This window comes from Ranitomeya variabilis, chromosome 8, assembly GCF_051348905.1.
Source record: "Ranitomeya variabilis isolate aRanVar5 chromosome 8, aRanVar5.hap1, whole genome shotgun sequence".
In the NCBI taxonomy this organism is placed as follows: Eukaryota; Metazoa; Chordata; class Amphibia; order Anura; family Dendrobatidae; genus Ranitomeya; species Ranitomeya variabilis.
Window position 1 is genome coordinate 107888127 of NC_135239.1, and position 21817 is coordinate 107909943.

Here is a 21817-nt window from a genome sequence, read left to right on the forward strand (position 1 = left end):
TCGGTGAGTCCGAGCCGGCTAGTCTCTATCTTGTCTCGGTAAACAGCCATTAACCTCTTCATCACCTATTCCCACAGTTCAATGATTTTGGAAGAATGGGAAGAGGCGGAAAAAAGAATCTCCATTCCAAAAGACTTTAGACTGCGTCTCCCGTTTGATCATGAAGAGGTCAAAGATTGGGAGGATGTACCAAAGATTGACATCCCACTGGCAAAAGTATCAAAGCGGACTGCCATACCATTTGAGGACTCCTCAAACTTGAAGGAGCCTATGGACAGAAAGGCAGATGGTCTCCTCAAAAGAGCGTGGGAGAGTTCTGCCGCAGTGATCCGCACAAATATCGCGGCGACATCTGTGGCGAGATCATTGCATTTATGGGTCGACGACTTGAAGGACCAGTTGTCGGCAAAGACCTCGAGGGAATCTATTATTAAAGCTATCCCTTTGTTAAAACTTGCAACAGGTTTTCTCGCGGACGCCACGGCAGAATCTGTGAGATTCACTGCCAGAGGCCAGTCCCTATCAAATGCTGCCCGTAGGGCTATTTGGTTAAAAAATTGGTCGGGGGATGTTCATTCGAAGAACAAATTATGTTCTATTCCCTTTTCAGGGGGCAGAGTCTTTGGTCCCATATTAGATGACATACTGGAAAAAGCTTCTGATGATAAGAAAGGGTTTCCAGAGGAGAAAAAGAAAAAATACCAGCCCTTTCGTAGGCCCTTTTACAGTCAGAGATCAGACTATAGGGGTAAGGGGAAGCAAGGTAGGTGGAGCTACCAGAAAGGAGGAGAGAATAGGAACCGAAACAGAGATCCGGGTCCCTCAAACCCTAGATCAGAGTTCAGGAGAAAATGACGCCACCAGGATAGGGGGACGGTTGCTAAACTACCTAGAGGAGTGGGAGAAAATTACATCAAGCCCATGGGTCCTTCAGGTTATATCTCAGGGGTACAGGATAGAGTTCAACTCCCTTCCCCGAGAAAGATATTTTGTTTCCAACACCCGTCTCTCTTCAGTCTCTCCAGTGTGGTCGGACGTACAGGACCTCCTCCGGATGGGGGCGATATCTCCTGTCCCTCCTCACCAGATAGGAACGGGTCATTACTCGGGTCCTTTTTCTATAAAAAAACCCTCAGGAGAATCTCGCACCATCATAAATCTCAGGCCTCTAAACAGATGGCTAAAATACAAGAGGTTCAAGATGGAATCCATCCGCTCCACAATTCCCCTTCTAGGGAAAGACGTGGTAATGTGCACTTTAGACTTAAAGTGCATATTACCACGTACCAATATATTCGCATCATCAGAGATACCTGAGATTCGCAATAGAGAGGGAAGGAGAAACATTCCATTATCAGTTTCGTTGCCTTCCATTTGGACTAGCATCGGCTCCAAGAGTTTTCACAAAACTCATCGTAGAGATCGTGTCTTACCTCAGGAAACGAGATATCACGATAGTACCATATCTCGACGATTTCCTGTTGGTAGCAGACTCGGTAGAGCAACTCAAGATCGATTCTCAGTTGGTGATCTCCACACTGCAGAAGTTAGGATGGGTCCTGAACTGGGAAAAGTCGCACCTAACGCCAAGATCAAGAAGACAGTTCCTAGGAATAGTGCTGGACTCGAAGTTGAGAAAATCATTCCTTCCGGACATAAAACGGTCCGACCTGATAAAAAAGGTTCGACAGTTTGCAAAAAATCGAGGGACAATAAGAGATGCTATGAAGATCTTGGGCATCATGACATCCTGTATCCCTTGTGTCAGCTGGAGTCAATTCCACTCTCGCCAGTTGCAAAAGGCGGTTCTGTCATCATGGGACAGAAGACAGTCTTCTTTGGACAGGAAGTTTCTCCTGTCTTATCGGGTCAAACAGTCCCTTCGCTGGTGGACGGTGTCAGAAAATCTCCGGAAGGGTGTCCCTTGGATCCAGGCCCCGGCAGTCACGGTAACAACGGATGCAAGTCAGCAGGGCTGGGGCGGCCAGGTTCTCGGAAGATTCTTCCAGGGCCAATGGAATCTGGAAGACGGCAGCAATTCCTCAAACCACAGAGAGCTACATGCGGTTTGGAAGGTGTTGAGTTCAGCCCGATCGTTGCTAAAAAACAAGCACCTGAAGATCTTTTCGGACAACATGACGACGGTGTCCTTTCTTCGTCACCAAGGGGGGCCAAGGCATCCGAAGCTACAACATCTGGCCGATCAAATTTTTACCTGGGCAGAAAAGTCAGTACTTTCGGTCTCAGCGGTTCACTTAGAAGGCTCAAGAAACCAGGTTGCGGATTACCTGAGCAGAGAAGAGCTGTCACCCACAGAGTGGGAATTGAACAACAGAGTCTTCGATACCCTATGTCGACGCTGGGGGACTCCGACAGTGGATCTCTTTGCGACCAGAAGGAATGCGAAGGTAAATGCTTTCTATTCCCTGAACCCTCAGGAAAACCCGACAGGAGTGGATGCTCTCTCCCAGTCATGGAGCAGGAGTCTGCTTTATGCCTTTCCCCCTCTAGCTCTGGTACCGAGGGTCCTCAGAAAGATATTCGAAGACAAAGCTCAGGTGATCGTGGTGGTTCCCTTCTGGCCCGGGAGAAGCTGGTTCCCTCTCCTAAGGAAACTTGCAATAGACGATCCGTACCATCTCCCAGAATTAAAGAACTTACTTTCTCAGGGTCCGGTTCTTCACCAAAACCCGGGAAATCTTCAGTTAGCGGCTTGGATCCTGAGCGGCAGATCCTAAGAACAAGAGGCCTATCTGAGGAAGTAATTTCCATTCTACTAGCAAGTAGGAAACCAGTGACCTCAAAAATTTACCTTAAGATTTGGAAGAAATTCTGCAGCTTTTGTGGAGATGCAACAATCGATGTTGATTGCCCTAACATTCCTAAAATTCTGGACTTTTTACAGCAGGGATTCAGGAAAGGTCTTAAACCAAGTACCTTAAGAGTCCAGATATCAGCCCTCAGTGTATTCTATGATACTTCCCTGGCCGCTCATCCTTGGATCACGCGGTTTTCCAAGGCGGTTACAAGGTTAAGGCCCCCAATCAGAAACACGGTCCTTCCTTGGGACCTTAACCTAGTCCTTAATGAGTTATGTAGGGAGCCTTTTGATATTAAGAAAGACATTAATATTGCTAATCTCTCCCTTAAAACTGTTTTCTTGGTAGCCGTTACTTCGGCCAAAAGATTAGGGGAACTCCAAGCCCTGTCCATCCAGAACCCTTATCTTCAGGTATTCGAGGATAGGCTAGTTTTAAGACTTGACCCAGGGTTCCTTCCCAAGGTTGCCTCAGTTTCCAATATAAACCAGGAGGTAGTACTTCCATCTTTCTGCCAGTTTCCTAGGAACCAGAAAGAGTCCTTTTTTCATAACCTAGATGTCAGGGAAACAGTACTAAAATATCTAGATATGACTAGGGCCTGGAGGCAGGATAATAATCTATTCGTCCTTTACGGGGGTCCTAATAAAGGGAAGAAGGCCTCAAAATCCACCATAGCCAGATGGATTAGATCCGCCATTAGCGTTGCCTATCAGGCGCAGGGAAAGAACCCCCCAGAGGTCCTGAAAGCTCACTCTTCTAGGGCTATGGCCGCTTCCTGGGCAGAAAAAGGTGGGGCTTCAATTGATCAGATTTGCAGAGCAGCATCTTGGGCTAACATTAGCACCTTTTCAAAACACTACAAATTAGATGTAGTTTCTTCTCAATTAGCGTTTGGCAGGAAGGTGCTTCAAGCGGTAGTCCCACCCTAGAACAGGAAGTTTCCTTTGGTACTTCTCCATGGTGCTGTCAGGTGGTGACCTGGAAAACGGTAATTAGTCTTACCGATAATTGTATTTCCAGGAATCCATCCTGACAGCACGGATAGTTCCCTCCCTAATATCTGTTATACTTATGTGAAGTAACATTTGTACTAATCTTGTTATGTTCAAAATAAATTTGTTTTGTTTGCATCCATCCAGACGTGTTACTTTGAAAAATCACTGAAGGGTGGAGGTGGGAGGGTCCTTTTGAACTCTCGTGGTTTCCTGTCCCACTGCGGATGAGAAGGACGTCCTCCATGGTGCTGTCAGGATGGATTCCTGGAAATACAATTATCGGTAAGACTAATTACCGTTTTTACACTTAAATATGGATTCCGATACCGATTCCCGATATTGCAAACATATCGGAACTTGGTATCGGAATTCCGATACCAGATTCAGAAGATCGCCGACCTCATGGCCGACCCCACACAGGGGTCGGGTCGGGTTTCATGAAACCCGACTTTGCCAAAGGTCGGCGACTTCTGAAAATGGCCAACCCGTTTCGCTCAACCCTAGTAATGACCCCTTCATGTAAAATAAGTATATAATAATCTCTGGAGGCTGATTCTCAGGAAGAACTTTGTCCAGCTCATAGCCCGGAACAGCTCATTTACATGAAAAAAGTGGATTTTTCTGAAATAAGAACTCAAACCGCAGATTTCAAGGTATCATTTTATTCAGCTTCCTATGACCTGAGTGCCCACAGACTGGTTAGGAGGTTTGATCCTACTGACAAATTCACAATAACAGCTAATATTGTGCACTGTTGATTGTATCACAGAAAATATTTTACTCTTAAAATATAGCTTTTATTAGATATTTTAATACAAATTAACCCTTAGTTGTATTTTCTCCTAAATTTTACTAACAAAACACCTGCTTTATTTGATGGGACGCTAATATTGTGTTTCTAAAACAGTCCCATAACAAATATATGTTAATATTATTGACACTGGTATTTTCGACTATCTGGTGGTTCCAATAACCATCAGACCCACTATAGAAAACCCAACCCCTTAACAACCATCAACATACCTATAATAATGACAGACTTAAAAGGTTGGATAACATTGGCCTTTATTATAAACATTACAAACATTCACAAACCATTTTCAATATGTTATAAGTAGTGTTGAGCGATACCGTCCGATACTTGAAAGTATCGGTATCGGAAAGTATCGGCCGATACCGGCAAAGTATCGGATCTAATCCGATACCGATACCCGATACCAATACAAGTCAATGGGACTCATGTATCGGACGGTATTCCTGATGGTTCCCAGGGTCTGAAGGAGAGGAAACTCTCCTTCAGGCCCTGGGAACCATATTAATGTGTAAAATAAAGAATTAAAATAAAAAATATTGCTATACTCACCTCTCCGACGCAGCCTGCACCTTACCGAGGGAACCGGCAGCGTTGTTTGCTTAAAATTCGCACTTTAACTTCCTTACGTGAAGTCCCGGCTTGTGATTGGTCGCGCGCCGCCCATGTGGCCGCGACGCGACCAATCACAGCAAGCCGTGACGTAATTTTAGGTCCTTCAGTATTTTAAAATTACGTTCCGGCGTTGTGATTGGTCGCGTCGCGGTCACATGGGCGACGCGACCAATCACAAGCCGTGACGTCACGGGAGGCAGGAGACGCGCGCATTTTAAAATGCGCGCGTGTCCAGCCTCCCGTGACGTCACGGCTTGTGATTGGTCGCGTCGCCCATGCGGCGCGACCAATCACAAGCCAGAACGTAATTTTAAAATACTGAAGGACCTAAAATTACGTCACGGCTTGCTGTGATTGGTTGCGTCGCGGCCACATGGGCGGCACGTGACCAATCAGAAGCCGTGACGTCACGGAAGGAAGGAAAAGCGCGCATTTTAAGCAAAGAACGCTGCCGGTTCCCTCGGTAAGGTGCAGGCTGCGTCGGAGAGGTGAGTATAGCAATATTTTTTATTTTAATTCTTTCTTTTACACATTAATGTTGTTTCGATACCGATACCCGATACCACAAAAGTATCGGATCTCGGTATCGGAATTCCGATACCCGCAAGTATCGGCCGATACCCGATACTTGCGGTATCGGAATGCTCAACACTAGTTATAAGGTCTTTGAAGCTACAAAAATCTGATGACCCCAAAAATTGACCAACCACAATTACTCACAGCCACGACCCACAGGCTCAAGAGCTCCAAAAAACACAAAGGGTCCTTTAGCTGATAACCACTAACCCGGAACTCGACTTTCCTTTGCTGTTAGGGTATGTGCACACGTTCAGGATTTCTTGCAGAAATTTCCTGAAGAAAACCGGAAATTTTCTGCAAGAAATCCGCATTTTTTTTTTTGCGTTTTTTTTCCGTTTTTTTTGCGTTTTTTTAACATTCTGCAAGCGTAATTAGCTTGCAGAATGCTAAAGTTTTCCAAGCGATCTGTAGCATCGCTTGGAAAACTGACTGACAAGTTGGTCACACTTGTCAAACATAGCGTTTGACAAGTGTGACCAACTTGTTACTATAGATGCTGCTTTTGCAGCATCTATAGTAAAAGATAGAACGTTTAAAAATAATAAAAAAAATAAAAAAAATGCTTATACTCATCCGCAGACATCAGATCTCCTCACCGGCGTCCATTCCTATAGCTGATGTGTGCGCGCAGGGCCTTCCATGACGTCACGGTCACGTGAGCGGTCTCGACCAATCACAGGACAGTGACGTCATTCGGCAAGGTCCTTCTCCGCACACCAGCTACAGGAACCAGCCAGCGTGCAGCACAGAGGCGGGAACACTGCGCTGGACATCGAGGGTGAGTATAGGACTGTTTTTTATTTTATTTCTTATTTTTTGACCACTTATATGGTGCCCAGTGCGTGGAGGAGAGTTTCCTCTCCTCCACCCTGGGTACCAACCGCACATAATCTGCTTACTTCCCGCATGGTGTGCACAGCCCCGTGCGGGAAGTAAGCAGATCAATGGACCCCTAGGTGTGCGGAATCCCCGCAATTCCGCATTTTTAATGAACATGTTGCTTTTTTTTCCGCTATGCGATTTTTTCGCGGAAAAAATCGCAACATTTGCACAAAAAATGCGGAATACCTTGTAAATAATAGGAGGCATATGTTAGCGTTTTTTTCGCGTTTTTATCACGTTTTTATAGCGAAAAAACGCGAAAAAAACGCTAAAAATCCTGAACGTGTGCACATGGCCTAAGCCCCACCAATCACCAGACCAAACAACCAACTTATAAGAGAGTGATTCATGTCCTGATGAATCCCCCATACCAATTTGAAGCCAACTTCAAGGACCCTGATACATATCACCACAAGAATTTCTGAAAGCTCATATGCTCGAGACCCCCTTATCCTTCATTGCTCGTTCAATGCCCTCTTGTAACGTCAAAGCTCATAAATCAATACCCAAGGTATTCAAATTTACTCTGCTTGCTACCCAAAAAATGTTACTTCCATTTTTCAAGTCAAAATGCCGCCACTGTCACACCCCCATTCCATGTAATAAAGCTCCAAATCACCCTGTTCACCTTTATTCAAGCTTTATTTAACTTCTCAAAAGATCAAGCATTTTACCACTTCATACGGTGAACAATATCCGACCAATCTGTGATGATACCAGAAAAAAATGTGCAAAGCTGTAAAAAAATCATGCTTCATGTACCTGATTAAATCCCTGCATGGACGAACTCACAAATCGTTCCTCTCCGACATGTAAAAGCAAAATATCAGGAGGACGATCTAACTGAACAAAGAGATTTACTTCTTTTAAAACCTTGTTCCACCTCATATCCCTAAAACTAATAGACATAGGAATTGCCCATAAGTCAGATCAAGGGAACCTGTGTAAAACAATAGCATTAGCAGCTGTAACACACTTAAATTCAATACTTTATGTAACTAACTTCAACTAGTGCGTTAGGCCTAGCATAAAAAAACCTGAGATTTCCATCTGCCTATTCGTCGAACAAACTCAGGACTTAAACCGCACACCTCAGCTTCAGTCACTGCACCTGTTCAGAAAAAATGAGGAGCAAAGCAAGAGGGATCCAAACTAGAGATAAGCGAACCTTTCAAGGTTCAGTTCGGTTCGGATTCCCCGAACGGACCTCCGTTCGCCAAACAGTTCGACGAATGTAGCCGAACCACATCAGATTCAATGGTAGGCAAAATGCATAGACAACACCTTAAGGGGTGGCAAAAGGCTTGTCAAACAGATAGAATTAGGGGCAGACACCAGGAAAAGGGGCATCAATTGACCCATGGTAGAAATTTGCAAATGGCACAACAGCAGTCAGCCATAGACCATGAACGAGGCATCGGAGCCCAGCTGATCAAACTGAAAAACAGCAAGAAAGAAGGTGCGGTATGGACAAAAGAATGAACTAGCTGTTAAGCAAATACAAAAATATTTGTGTAAAGAACCAGTTTTACAAAGCCAAACTTTGACAATCTATTTATTGTACAGACAGATGCTTCACAGGTTGGACTTGGTGCAGTCATTAGCCAAGAGGTTAATGGTAATATCAGTACACCTATTTTTTTAAAGTAAAAAAATTGTTTCCTCATGAACAAACATACTCCATTATAGAGAAGGAAGGGCTTGCAATTAATTGGGCTCTACACTCCCTGACAGAAGTTACGTCGCTTATCCATGTTATGTAAATAAAAGCTTATAACCTGACGTTAAATTCATCCATTGGTTGTATAAATTATTCTTTTGAAAGCTGAAACCCTCCAAAATGTGGTTTAGGTTAAGAAAATAAATGGGCATCAATGCAAAAATATTGATCAGTTACTAGGCTCAAATAAGTAGGTAGGCTAAATGCAGTTCAAAATTGGTTACAGGAGTACACAGGCTGCATAGCTTTGTTCAGTGGAGGACAATTGTAAGGAGTGGTGCAGACAGACACAGGTAGTAGGCCTAAAATAAAAAAGTAGGCTAAATGCAGTTCAAAATTGGTTACAGGAGTAAACAGGCTGCATAGCTTTGTTCAGTGGAGGACAACTGTAAGGCTGGCTGACACAGTTACTAGGCCCAAATAAGTAAGTAGGCTAAATGCAGTTCAAAATTGGTAACAGGAGTACTCAGGCGGCACAGCTTTGTTCAGTGGAGGACAACTGTAAGGACTGGCTGACACAGTTACTAGGCCCAAATAAGTAATATATAATTATATCGGTCAGAGCTACATATAAGTCAATGCAGCACAACTCCCAATAACACATAATCAGATCACTGAATCTCTCCCCAAGGTCCACAGCTTGACGCTCAAATGCCTCCTCAGAAGTGCATATTCTCCTCATCCTGAGAAACTGACCTATAGGCACAGCACTGATGGTTGACCCCAGATGTGCCGATGAAGCATGTAAAAGTGCATTCACCGATGTATCTTTCCTATACACATCAGTACCCAGTGAACCATCAGGCTGTACCTGTATACAAAGGTCCAAAAAAGAAATTTCTCTAGGATGGTACGTGTATGTGAGTCTGATGTTGAAGTTGTTGCGGTTCAACCCGGAAACAAAGGAATCCAAATCGCTGACCGATCCCTGGCAGATAAAAAAGATGTCATCAATGAAGCGGTACCAACTAAGGATCTGGGGGGCGGCATGTGCGTCATCGGGAAAGATCTCTCTCTCCCAAAATCCCAAAAATAAATTAGCATACGAAGGCGCACATGCCGTCCCCATCGCGGTCCCTCGCTTCTGCAGGAAAAAATGGTCTTTAAAAGTAAAAAAATTATGTTCCAGGATGAACCGCAACAAGTCCAACACCAGCTCACGGACGTCCGGATCAAGATTGCTTGCCTCAAGAAAAAAACTTGCTGCCCTCATGCCATCCTCGTGATCGATGCACGTGTACAATGTTTCTACGTCCGCCGTCACGAGCATGTCAGGCTCGAGGTGCAATCCATCCAGACGTCTCAGGACATCCGTAGTGTCTCTGACATAGGAGGGCAAAGTCTCCACCTGTGATCTAAGATAATGATCAATGTATTTACAGATTGGTTCGTTCAGCCCTCCTATGCCAGAGACAATCGGACGCCCTGGAGGATTATGAGCATCTTTGTGGACCTTGGGGAGAAGATAAAACGTAGGTGTTCGTGGGCAGTCCACAGTTAAACCATCACGTAATTTTTTCGTGATGACTCCCCTTTCAAATGCCATCTCCAATATGTGGCATATTTTTGTTTGAAAGTTTTTCATCGGATTCTCAGTGAGCGTGGTATAGGTATCTCTATCCCTCAGTTGTTTAAACACTTCCCTTTCATATTTCTCAACCGGCCATACTACCACATTTCCCCCCTTATCAGCTGGTTTGATCACCACATCTGTCCTGGCCTGTAGTTGTCTAAGAGCCTGTTTTTGATTATAAGTGAGATTATCTCTCTTCTTGTGTCTACACATTTTTCTCAAATCTTCCGCCACAAGTCTAGTGAAGATATCAACCTGCGGTACCAGTGACAAGGGAGGAAATGTGGTAGATCTGGGGGCCAAATGTGGAGGAGAAATACCTGAGTGATCCGGAGGTGATTCAAATTCCAATTCCTCCAATATATTAATCATCTCCTGTTCTGATATAGGAGTCATGTCCGTAGGAGACCCATGTTTAGAGTGTAGACATTTAAGGACCAACTTTCGCGAAAACAAATTCAAATCCTTTAAGACTGTGAACAGATCAAAAGAATTAGTAGGTACAAAAGAAAGTCCCAATTGTAATACACCAATTTGATCTCTCGTTAATGGTTGTGTCGATAAGTTTATTACCTCCAAATTGTTTGTTTTAGCTTTTTTCTCTCTTTGTGGGGAAGAGAACGCTTTACGTTTGTTGTAAGTCTTTCCACTTCTTAGCCAATTATCTTTAGAGGGGTCCCTTCTCTCAACTGAGGGTCTATGTATCTCAGTATTTGAACTTCTGTCCTATTAGATGACACCGAAGAGAAAGAGACTGATCTACCACATACATGTGGGTTCATACTAGGAGTATTCCTCCTCCATTTATATATCCTGTTATTTTTCAAGTCCGTTAGATCTCACTGATATTTTTTAGTTTTTCTAGAAACAATATCATTTTCCCATCTTTCCAAATCCACATCCATCTCGCCACTGAACTTAGTGACCAATTCGGCCGAGGCCTGCTTGGTAATTTCACTCTGTAAGGAGTTCAATTCAATATCTAGTTCAGTCAATTTTGTCTCATTTGAGTTGATAAGTAACTCCATAAAACCTTTAGAACACTGTGAGGCAACCTCCTCCCACTTATTCTTGAATGTCTCCTCCTCATCCAGGAATGAGGGGAACAACTGAACCCTCAGTCCCCTAGGTATAAGACCACAAGCTATATACCTCTCAAGGAACGCTTTATTCCACCATATTCGTGTTTGCTTATTTAATAATTCCTTAAATTTGTTTCTTAGTTCAAAAATGTCTCTGGATTTAGGATCTAAAACATTACCGGATCCTTCACAAAATACTTTGTCAAGTTGACTTAACCATGATTTTTCACGTGCACGGTAATCCATGTGCTCGGAACCAGAGGCTGTGAGAACACAGAAATCAACATATAATTATATCGGTCAGAGCTACATATAAGTCAATGCAGCACAACTCCCAATAACACATACATAATCAGATAACTGGAGTCAAAAGAACTGTTAAGGTAAAAAGGTATAGTATTTACTAAATAAACATCTTATAGCAAAATCACAAGAAACTTTTTTAGTACACAGTTACAAAAAAGGGGTTAACTCCCTATGCAAAGGATCCATGTAAAGATACCCCACTACCACACTAATATGGTCAGTCCGACCAGAGGTTCAAGTTCGCACAATTGTATATGCTCATATGCAAAATAATCACCACTACTTTTGCTAGTAAAGGCAGGAATAAAAAGTTACAGGATTGAACCTCACCCATAATGGTTGTAGTGTGGATGTGGAATCACCAGCCCCTACGCGCGTTTCGCATAGGCTTCTTCGGGGGGCGGTAAGGAGTGTGTCATAATGGAGTCTTTAAATAAGACACCCACATCTGATGTAAATCACTGGACCTCTGAAACGGCGCATGTACGCGCGACGCAGGCGCCGGAAATTGCATCACCACTCGGCTTCCCGAGTGACGCGCAAGGACAGAAAGCCATAACCATGGCAACCCTGTCCAGCGCGCCTCACCCAATGGGCGCCGGCAGCGATGCTCCGGAGTGCCGACGTCACGGGCATGCGCACAAGTCCGTGATCAGCAGCTGCATAGCTTTGTTCAGTGGAGGACAACTGTAAGGAGTGGCGCAGACAGACACATGTAGTAGGCCTAAAATAAAAAAGTAGGCTAAATGCAGTTCAAAATTGGTTACAGGAGTAAACAGGCTGCATAGCTTTGTTCAGTGGAGGACAACTGTAAGGCTGGCTGACACAGTTACTAGGCCCAAATAAGTAAGTAGGCTAAATGCAGTTCAAAGTTGGTAACAGGAGTACTCAGGCGGCACAGCTTTGTTCAGTGGAGGACAACTGTAAGGACTGGCTGACACAGTTACTAGGCCCAAGTAAGTAAGTAGGCTAAATGCAGTTCAAAATTTGTAACAGGAGTACACAGGCGGCATTGCTTTGTTCAGTGGAGGACAACTGTAAGGAGTGGCGCAGACAGACACATGTAGCAGGCCTAAAATAAAAAAGTAGGCTAAATGCAGTTCAAAATTGGTAACAGGAGTACACAGGCATCATAGCTTTGTTCAGTGGAAGACAACTGTAAGGACTGGCTGACACAGTTACTAGGCCCAAATAAGTAAGTAGGCTAAATGTCTGCCAAAAAAATGTTCATAAATAAACAGGTGGCATAGCTAGGTACAGGGGTGGGCTCCTTTTGCTGAGTAGCAGACAGTGGTAGCTGGCGCAAAGTATTAACTGGTGTAAATGGAGGCCAGGGCCCCTGCATATTTTTACTATCATTTCAACAAATTTGTATTGGCAGTGCCATTGAAGGATTTAACTGCACAGACTACACAGTGGTGGAGCAGGGAGAGGTAAGTTTTGCAAGTGGTAGAGCATTGTTCGAGCTGGGGGGAACACTCTCTCGTGGGAGGCGATACTGGCACAGGGCCCCTCATATTATGATGGTGTGTCTGACGTTGGTTGTGCACCATCACCGTCAGAGACACTTCATTGTACTATGAGGGACCCTGTGCCAGTGCCATCGCCCAAGAGTGGGCACACCCACCTGTCCAGGCAAATGGCACTCTCACGGGTGCTTGCGCCAAGTAGTGACCACAGCCCTGTGGGGGGAGTCAGCCCATTTAGGGAGGTATAAAAATGGCCTATGGTGGACATTCAGCAGCTGCAAATGGAGGAATTGGAGCAGTCAGTAAGAGGAGGCCAAAAGTAAGACATTTTTCAGGCAAGCTACGTGTCAGCAGGGGAAGTTGGGGCAAAATAATTTGAAATCCATGATTGGTTCATTTTAATGAAGGTTAGATCATCAACATTTCGGGTAGCCAGACGTGTCCTTTTTCAGTCAGTATTGAACCAGCAGCACTGAAGACTAGGGTTGAGCGACTTTGACTTTTTTAGGGTCGAGTCATGTTTCGCAAAACCCGACTTTTTGAAAAGTCGAGTCGGGCGAAATCGGCCGATTACTGCGAAAAGTCGAGGATCGGCCTGAACACGAAACCCTATGCACGTCAATGGGGAATTTATTTTTTTTTCCTCTCTCTCTCTTCCTCTCTCTCTCTCTCTCTCTCTTCCCCCCCCCTCCGTCCCAGCACAGAAAATCTCGTGTTACACATTGCAAATCCCTACTGCGCATAAGCGATAAAATGATGATAGCCGTGCACGCCCCTAACCCCTATGTCATCACTCTGCCCACACTCCTTCATTGGTTGAAAAAATGGCGCTAAACGCGTCATACGAAACGCGACTTTGGCACCAAGATCGCGTACCGCATGGCCGACCCCACACAGGGATCGGGTCGGGTTTCATGAGACGCCGACTTTGCCAAAAGTCGGCGACTTATGAAAATGAACGATCCGTTTCGCTCAACCCTACTGAAGACTTTCTGATAGCACACTAGCAGCTGGGCAAGCGAGCTCCTGTAATGCTTATTCTGCCAATTCAGGCCAGGTGTCTATTTTAGATGCCCAATAATCAAAGGGGAATGACCTGTAAGGGAGAACATCGATAAGGGAGGAAAAATAGTTCGTAACCATACTGGACAAATGCTGTCTCCTGTCACTTTGAATCGATGCAGCAGTACCTGTCATGTCTGCGGTCATTGTAAAATCACTCCACAACCTGGTCATAAAACCCCTCTGTCCAACGCCACTTCGTATTTGTGCACCTCTAACACCTCTGCCATGTTGCCAACTACAGCTCGTGTTAGAACCATCACCGCCGCTGTGTGCAGGGAATGCCTGAACCAAACGGTCTACAAGAGTTGCTTGTTTGGTAGCCAATATTTGCTCAAGATTCTCATGTGGCATGATATTTTGTAATTTTACTTTATATCGTGGATCCAGGAGGCAGGCCAACCAGTAATCGTCATCGGTCATCATTTTGATAATGCAGGGGTCCCTTTTTAGGATACGCAAGGCATACTCAGCCATGTGGGCCAAAGTTCCAGGTGTCAATTCACTGCTTGTGCTGGGTTGAGGAGCACTTTCTTGCAAATCAACATCACTTGTGTCCCACAAAAACCCTGTACCTGACATTGCAACGCCACCAGTTTCTATTGCCCCGTGAGAAGCATCCTCCTCCCATAAATTTTCATCCCCATCATCCTCCTCCTCTTCGTCCGCCACCTCGTCCAGGAGAGTTCCCTGAGCAGACAATGGCTGACTGCCATCAAGGCTTCCCTCCTCCTCGGCTGCAGACGCCTGCTCCTTAATGTGCGTCAAACTTTGCATCAGCAGACGCATTAGTGGGATGCTCATGCTTATGATGGCGTCGTCTGCACTTACCAGCCATGTGCATTCCTCAAAACACTGAAGGACTTGACAGAGGTCTTGTAGCTTCGACCACTGCACACCAGACAACTCCATGTCTGCCATCCAACTGCCTGCCCGTGTATGTGTATCCTCCCACAAATAAATTACAGCACGCATCTGTTCGCACAGCCTCTGAAGCATGTGCAGTGTGGAGTTCCACCTTGTTGCAACGTCGATTATTAGACGGTGCTGGGGAATATTCAGCGATCGCTGATGGTTCAGCATACGGCTGGAGTGTACGGGCGACCAGTGGATGTGCGAGCAAAGTCTTCGCACCTTCAGGAGCAGGGCTGGTAACCCCGGATAATGTTTCAGGAAGCACTGCACCACCAGGTTCAAGGTGTGAGCCAGGCAAGGTATGTGTTTCAGTTCTGAAAGGGCTATGGCAGCCATAAAATTCCTTCCGTTATCACTGACTACCTTGCCTGCCTCAAGATGTACACTGCCCAGCCATGACTGAGTTTCTTGCTGCAAGTACTCGGCCAGTACTTCCGCGGTGTGTCTGTTGTTGCCCAAACACTTCATTTCCAACCTCAGCCTGCTGATGCTTACCACTAGCTGTTCCATAATGGGACACCTCGTGTGCAACACTGGCAGCTGCGGATGGAGTGGTTGTGCGACTGCACTCTGTGGACGAGCTTTCGCTTCTGGAGGAGGAGGAGGAGAAGGAGGAGGAGGGGTGGCAAACGCCTACAGCCAACTGTTTCCTAGACCGTGGGCTAGGCAGAACTGTCCCACTATGGCTGTCCCCTGTGGACCCTGCATCCACCACATTAACCCAGTGCGCCGTGATGGACACATAACGTCCCTGGCCATGCCTACTGGTCCATGCATTTGTTGTGAGGCGCACCTTTCTACTGACTGATTGCCTCAGTGCATGGACAATGTGGTCTTTGACATGCTGGTGGAGGGCTGGGTAGCTCATAGCGTGGTACTGCGTAGACCGTCAGGTCTTTGAAAGCTTCGCTTTCAACCAACCGGTAGGGTATCATCTCTAACGAGATTAGTCTAGCAATGTGGGCGTTCAAACCCTGTGTACGCAGATGAGAGGATGAGTACTTCCTTTTCCTAACGAGAGTCTCTTGTAGGGTGAGCTAGACTGGAGAACTGCATATGGTAGAACTAGCAGGGGTGGTGGTGGACATGGCAGATTGAGACAGGGTTAGTGATGGTATTCTTGATGTTGGCCTACATACAGTGTTTCCTACCAATAACCTTGTGATTCCCTGACTGCTTTGGCCTTGCGACGATACCTCCACATTTGCTGCTGGTGGTGTCCTAACTGGTGGGCTTACAGTGAGGGAAGCTATGTAGTGTTGCTGACTACCTTCATTCTGAGCGGGTGCACCATCGGTACGGGACGTTTGGTAGTTAGTCCAGGCTTGCAAGTGCATGCTGGTTAAAGGTCTACGCATGCACGTTGTATTTAAATTTTGGAGATTCTTCCCTCTGCTAAAGGTCTTTGAGCATTTCTTACAGATAACTTTTGACTGATCATTCGGATCTTGGTTAGGAAATTGCCACACTGCACTCTTCCTACTATGGATAACATTTTCAGGCATTGCACGCTGTGCTACTTTCACCGGATGGCCACGCTGTCCAAAAATTGTTTTTGTTTTTGACCTGATAGGGGCCTGCCAGATGACAGCTGTTGCGATGTAGATGGATGCTGTGGATCATCTTCCTCCGCTTCTAAGCTACTGGCAGCGGCACCCTCTTCCCCCAATGGCTGCCAATCTGGGTCAACAACTGGGTCATCTATCACCTCCTCTTCAATGTCATGTGCACCTTTCTCTGTGTCACCGTGTAAGGTGCTATAGCGTTCGGGACGGGGCACCATAGTCTCATCAGGGTCAGATTCTAGCTGAGTACACTGCGAGGGCAATGTAGTGATCTGAGTCAATGGAACAGCATAATAATCTAGCTGTGGCTGTGCATCTGTGCACTCCATGTCCAATTCATCTTGTAATGGGCTGTTAACAATTTCCCTTTCTAACCCAGGCACGGTATGTGTAAAGAGTTCCATGGAGTAAACTGTAGTGTCGCCTGCCGCATACTTCACTTTTGGTTTGGGTGAAGGACACAAGGAAGCGACTTGTTCCTGACCGGGAGCATCCACTGATGACTCCCTGCTTTTATATTTCGAACTTTCTGAAGAGGAGGCAAAAGAGCTAGAGGCTGAGTCAGCAAGGAAAGCCAAAACTTTTTCCTGCTGCTCCGGCTTTAAAAGCAGTTTTCCTACTCCCAGATAAGGGAGCCTTCGAGGCCTTGTGTAGCCAGACGATGACGCTGGCTCAACACCCCAAGACGTAGGTGCTATTTTGCTTTTCCCATTACCACCAGATGCTCCACCACCACCATCATTACCAGCTGGCAACGACCGCTCACGGCCTCTTCCACCAGACTTCCTCATTTTTGGGAAAATGTAACCAAAATAACAACCGTTATATGGTACCATAAAACAAGTTATAAGGTGTATATAAACTTGTTGAGAATTTAAATCTCCCTTTTTTTTGGGGGGGAGACTGCACCAAAACTCAGGCCCAGTGTATTACACTACACAATGTACGTAGCAGAAAGTGGCTGGCTGATATACGACCATCTAACAGAACTGACGTAGATCCACTTAGTGGCAATTTAAATCTCCCTTTTTTTTGGGGGGGGGGAGACTGCACCAAAACTCAGGCCCAGTGTATTACACTACACAATGTAAGTGGCAGAACGTGGCTGGAAGATATACGACAAACTAACAGAACTGACGTAGATCCACTTAGTGGCAATTTAAATCTCCCTTTTTTTTTGGGGGGGGGACTGCACCAAAACTCAGGCCCAGTGTATTACACTACACAATGTAAGTGGCAGAACGTGGCTGGAAGATATACGACAAACTAACAGAACTGACGTAGATCCACTTAATGGCAATTTAAATCTCCCTTTTTTGGGGGGGAGACTGCACCAAAACTCAGGCCCAGTGTATTACACTACACAATGTACGTAGCAGAAAGTGGCTGGCTGATATACCACAAACTAACAGGACTCTAGTATATCCACTTTGTGAGAATTTGAATCTCACTTTTTTTGGGGGGGAGACTGAAACCAAACTCAGGCCCAGTGTATTTTACAACGCAATGTGAGTGGCAGCAAGTGGCTGGCTGATACACGAGAAACTAAGAGGACTGAGGTAAATCCACTTTGTGAGAATTTGAATCTCACTTTTTTATGGGGGAGACTGAACCCAAACTCAGGCCCAGTGTATTTTACGACGCAATGTGAGTGGCAGCAAGTGTCTGGCTGATACACGACAAACTAAGAGGACTGAGGTATATCCACTTTGTGAGAATTTGAATCTCACTTTTTTGGGGGGGGAGACTGAACCCAAACTCAGGCCCAGTGTATTTTACAATGCAATGCGAGTGGCAGCAAGTGGCTGGCTGATACACGACAAACTAAGAGGACTAAGGTATATCCACTTTGTGAGAATTTGAATCTCACTTTTTTTGGGGAGAGACTGAACCCAAACTCAGGCCCAGTGTATTTTACAACGCAGTGTGAGTGGCAGCAAGTGTCTGGCTGATACACGACAAACTAAGAGGACTGAGGTATATCCACTTTGTGAGAATTTGAATCTCACTTTTTTTGGGGAGAGACTGAACCCAAACTCAGGCCCAGTGTATTTTACAACGCAGTGTGAGTGGCAGCAAGTGTCTGGCTGATACACAACAAACTAAGAGGACTGAGGTATATCCACTTTGTGAAAATTTGAATCTCACTTTTTTAGGGGGGGAGACTGAACCAAAACTCAGGCCCAGTGTATTTTACCACGCAATGTGACTGGCAGCAAGTGGCTGGCTGATACACAACAAACTAAGAGGACTGACGTATATCCACTTTGTGACAATTTGAATCTCCCTTTTTTTGGGGGGGAGACAGCACCACAACTCAGGCCCAGTGTGTAACACAACACAATGTAAGTGGCAGAAAGTGGCTGGAAGATATCTGAAAAAATCCAAGGACTGTAGTACAATTTCAATCTCCCTACAATGATCTCAGGACAAGTATGGCAGCAACAAAAAGGACTGCTGCACACAAAAGTGTGGACAAATAAACAAGATAACTGCAGAAAGGAGCAACAGGATTTTTGCTTTTAAAAAAGCAGTTGGTTTAAACAGCAGCGTACAAACAGCAATGCAGCTATCAGGGAGCCTTATAAGGCAGCCTAATAAGCTACAGAGCTGATGCACAAAGATACAGCCTCCACTGTCCCTGCAAAACAAAGGTGGTGTTGGACAGTGGAAATCGCTACAGCACAAGCGGTTTGGGGGTTAATCTTCCCTCCCTAACTATAGCCCTTCTTCTGACGAAGCTGCTGCAATCTCTCCCTATGCTAAGATCAGCAGAAGTAAGATGGCGGTCGGCGTGCACGCCCCTTTATACCCCCTGTGACGCCGCAGAAAGCAAGCCAATCACCGTCATGCCCTTCTCTAAGATGGTGGGGACCGAGACCTATGTCATCACGCTGCCCACACTCTGCATCCTCCATTGGCTGAGAAATGGCGCTGAACGCGTCATACGAAACGCGACTTTGGCGCGAAGATCGCCGACCGCATGGCCGATCCCAGACTAGGATCGGGTCGGGTTTCATGAAACCCGAGTTTGCCGAAAGTCAGCGATTTTTTAATTTGTCCGATCCGTTTCGCTCAACCCTACTGGTCTCCTCAAGTCCCTGTGTCAACTAGAACAGTTTGTAGGATTCTGTCTCGAAATGGCCTCCATGGTCGAATCAGTGCCCAGAAGCCAGCACTAAACGAAAGGCAAATAAAAAACCGTGTGGCATTGGCAAAGTCCCACAGCCTGCTAAACAGATGGATGCTGGAAAAGTGGCAGAAGGTAGATTTCTCTGACGAATCTTCAGTAGAATTACACAACAGCCACCGCAAATACCACAGGAGACTTACTGGAGCCCATATGGATCCAAAATACACCCAGAAAACAGTTAAATTTGGTGGTGGAAAGATCATGGTCTGGGGTTACATTCAGTATTGGGGTGTGCAAAACATTTGCAAGGTGGAAGGCAATATCAATAGCCTAAAATATCAAGAAGTATTAGCTACCTCTTATATACCAAATCATAAAAGGGGTCAAATTCTGCAGCAGGATGGTGCTCCATCTCATACATCCATCTCTACAACAAAGTTCCTCCAGGCAAAAAAGATCAAGGTGCTCAAGGACTGGCCAGTCCAGTCACCAGACATGAACATCATTGAACATGTTTGGGGTAGGATGAAAGAGGAAGCGTGGAAGACAAAATCAAAGATTCTAGATGAACTCTGGGAGGCATGTAAGACTGCATTCTTTGCTTTTCCTGATGACTTCATTAATAAGTTGTATGAATCATTGTTGAACCGCAGGGATGCAGTCCTTCAAGCTCATGGAAATCACACAAAATGTTAAATATGACTAATAGCACCACAACTTCATTCACCAATGTTATGCAACATATATTTGTATTTTAAGTTTTTTATTTGTTTGAATATCACATTACTTTCTGTGGGCGACAAGTTTTGTCTTGCCAAAATCTGACCATTCTGTGTCCATTAACTGATCAATATTTCTGCATTGATGCCAATTTATTTTCTTAACCTAAACCACAATTCTGAGGGGTTCAGCTTTCAAAAGAATAATTTATACAACCAGTGGATGAATTTAACATCAGGTTTTAAGCTTTTATTTACATAACATGGATAAGCGACATAACTTCTGTCAGGGAGTGTAGGTATTGTGTTATTATTTATTTAGGAAGAGTTTACCTTAGTAACAGATCATCATCCTCTTATCTGGATCCATGCCATGAAAGACAAAAATGCCAAAATTTCAAGATGGTCTTTAGTGTTCATGCCATTTAAGTTAAGCCATCAGCTTCTTGCACCGCAAAAGTTAACAGATGGCAGCCAATCAGAGGTCAGTAGTTGGCATTAACATGAACATCACCAGCACATGACGTCACAGCCATGCGCCGGCACATCTGTGCCTCAAATGGATGAGGAATATGACACAGCTGGACCATGGCCAGGAAAGGAGAAACTTTTTTTTTCTTTTGTACTTAAAGCAGATATATGGGGCCAGGATGGATGATACCTGGGGCAGAATGGATGATATCTGCAGCAGGACGGATGACACCTGGAGCAGGATGGGAGAACACCTGGAGGCAGGATGGGAGGACACATGGGGCAATGATGGGAGGAAACCTAGGGACAGGATGGGAGGATACATGGGGCCATAAAGAAGACACATGGGGCCAGGATGGGAGAACATATGGGTTCATGAATGAGTTGAGGGATATTATTAAAGGAAGGAGCCTGGATAATTAAGAGATATTATTACTGCTGTGATGTATTTTATTTTTGAGAATACTGTTTTCAATGGGGGGTCCTGTTACTGTGTAGGGTTGCTCTATGTCTCGTTTTTCTTTATCTGGCGCAGTGTAGAAGATGTGAAAAAATTGCAGAATGTACTCTGGTAGTGGTGTTCTTAATAACTCTGTGTTAATTTCTGCAGACATAAGTCCTGACTGGAAGAGATCTGCACTGGATGAGGAAGAAAGCAAAGACGTCACTGGTAAGTCAGTGTGTTACCTGTACACTTGCACTATACACTATATACAAAACTCCTGTGTATAATGTTAACTGGTCAACACTGAATTCCGTGTAGATTATGTACTATACACAAGGCTCCTATGTATAATGTCACTGGTGCGTCAGTGTGTTACTTGTACAATATATACAGAGCTTCTTTGTATAATGTCACTTATGGTAATATTAGTATTGTGCTTTTTTATTAATGATCAGTAGTATTCGGTCATTATGTGGTGATAATATGTGATCTGGTGAAGGTGTGACAGTATTTGTCCCTTGTATATGGTATTTTTGGTCATTTTAAAAAAATATGTGTGATTCATTCCCTTAACCTTAATGTACTGTTCGGGTCTATTTGACCACAGAAAAGTTTGTGAAGCTGCAGATTATTTATTATGAGTATCTGTAAAT

At 44.9% G+C, this 21817-nt stretch overlaps 1 protein-coding gene across 6 annotated transcripts in view; it reads left to right on the top strand.

The window, feature by feature from the left end:
- The window catches only part of LOC143788707 (uncharacterized), a 155643-nt gene that overhangs the window by 25937 nt on the left and 107889 nt on the right, over positions 1-21817 (top strand). For all 6 annotated transcript variants that reach the window (XR_013218718.1, XR_013218715.1, XR_013218716.1 and 3 more), the window contains one exon: positions 21330-21389. Coding sequence is in view for 2 of the 6 variants with exons in the window: in XM_077278545.1 (XP_077134660.1) it covers positions 21330-21389 (60 nt within the window). In the remaining 4 variants the exon portion in view is untranslated. The remainder of the gene's footprint in view (positions 1-21329; positions 21390-21817) is intronic.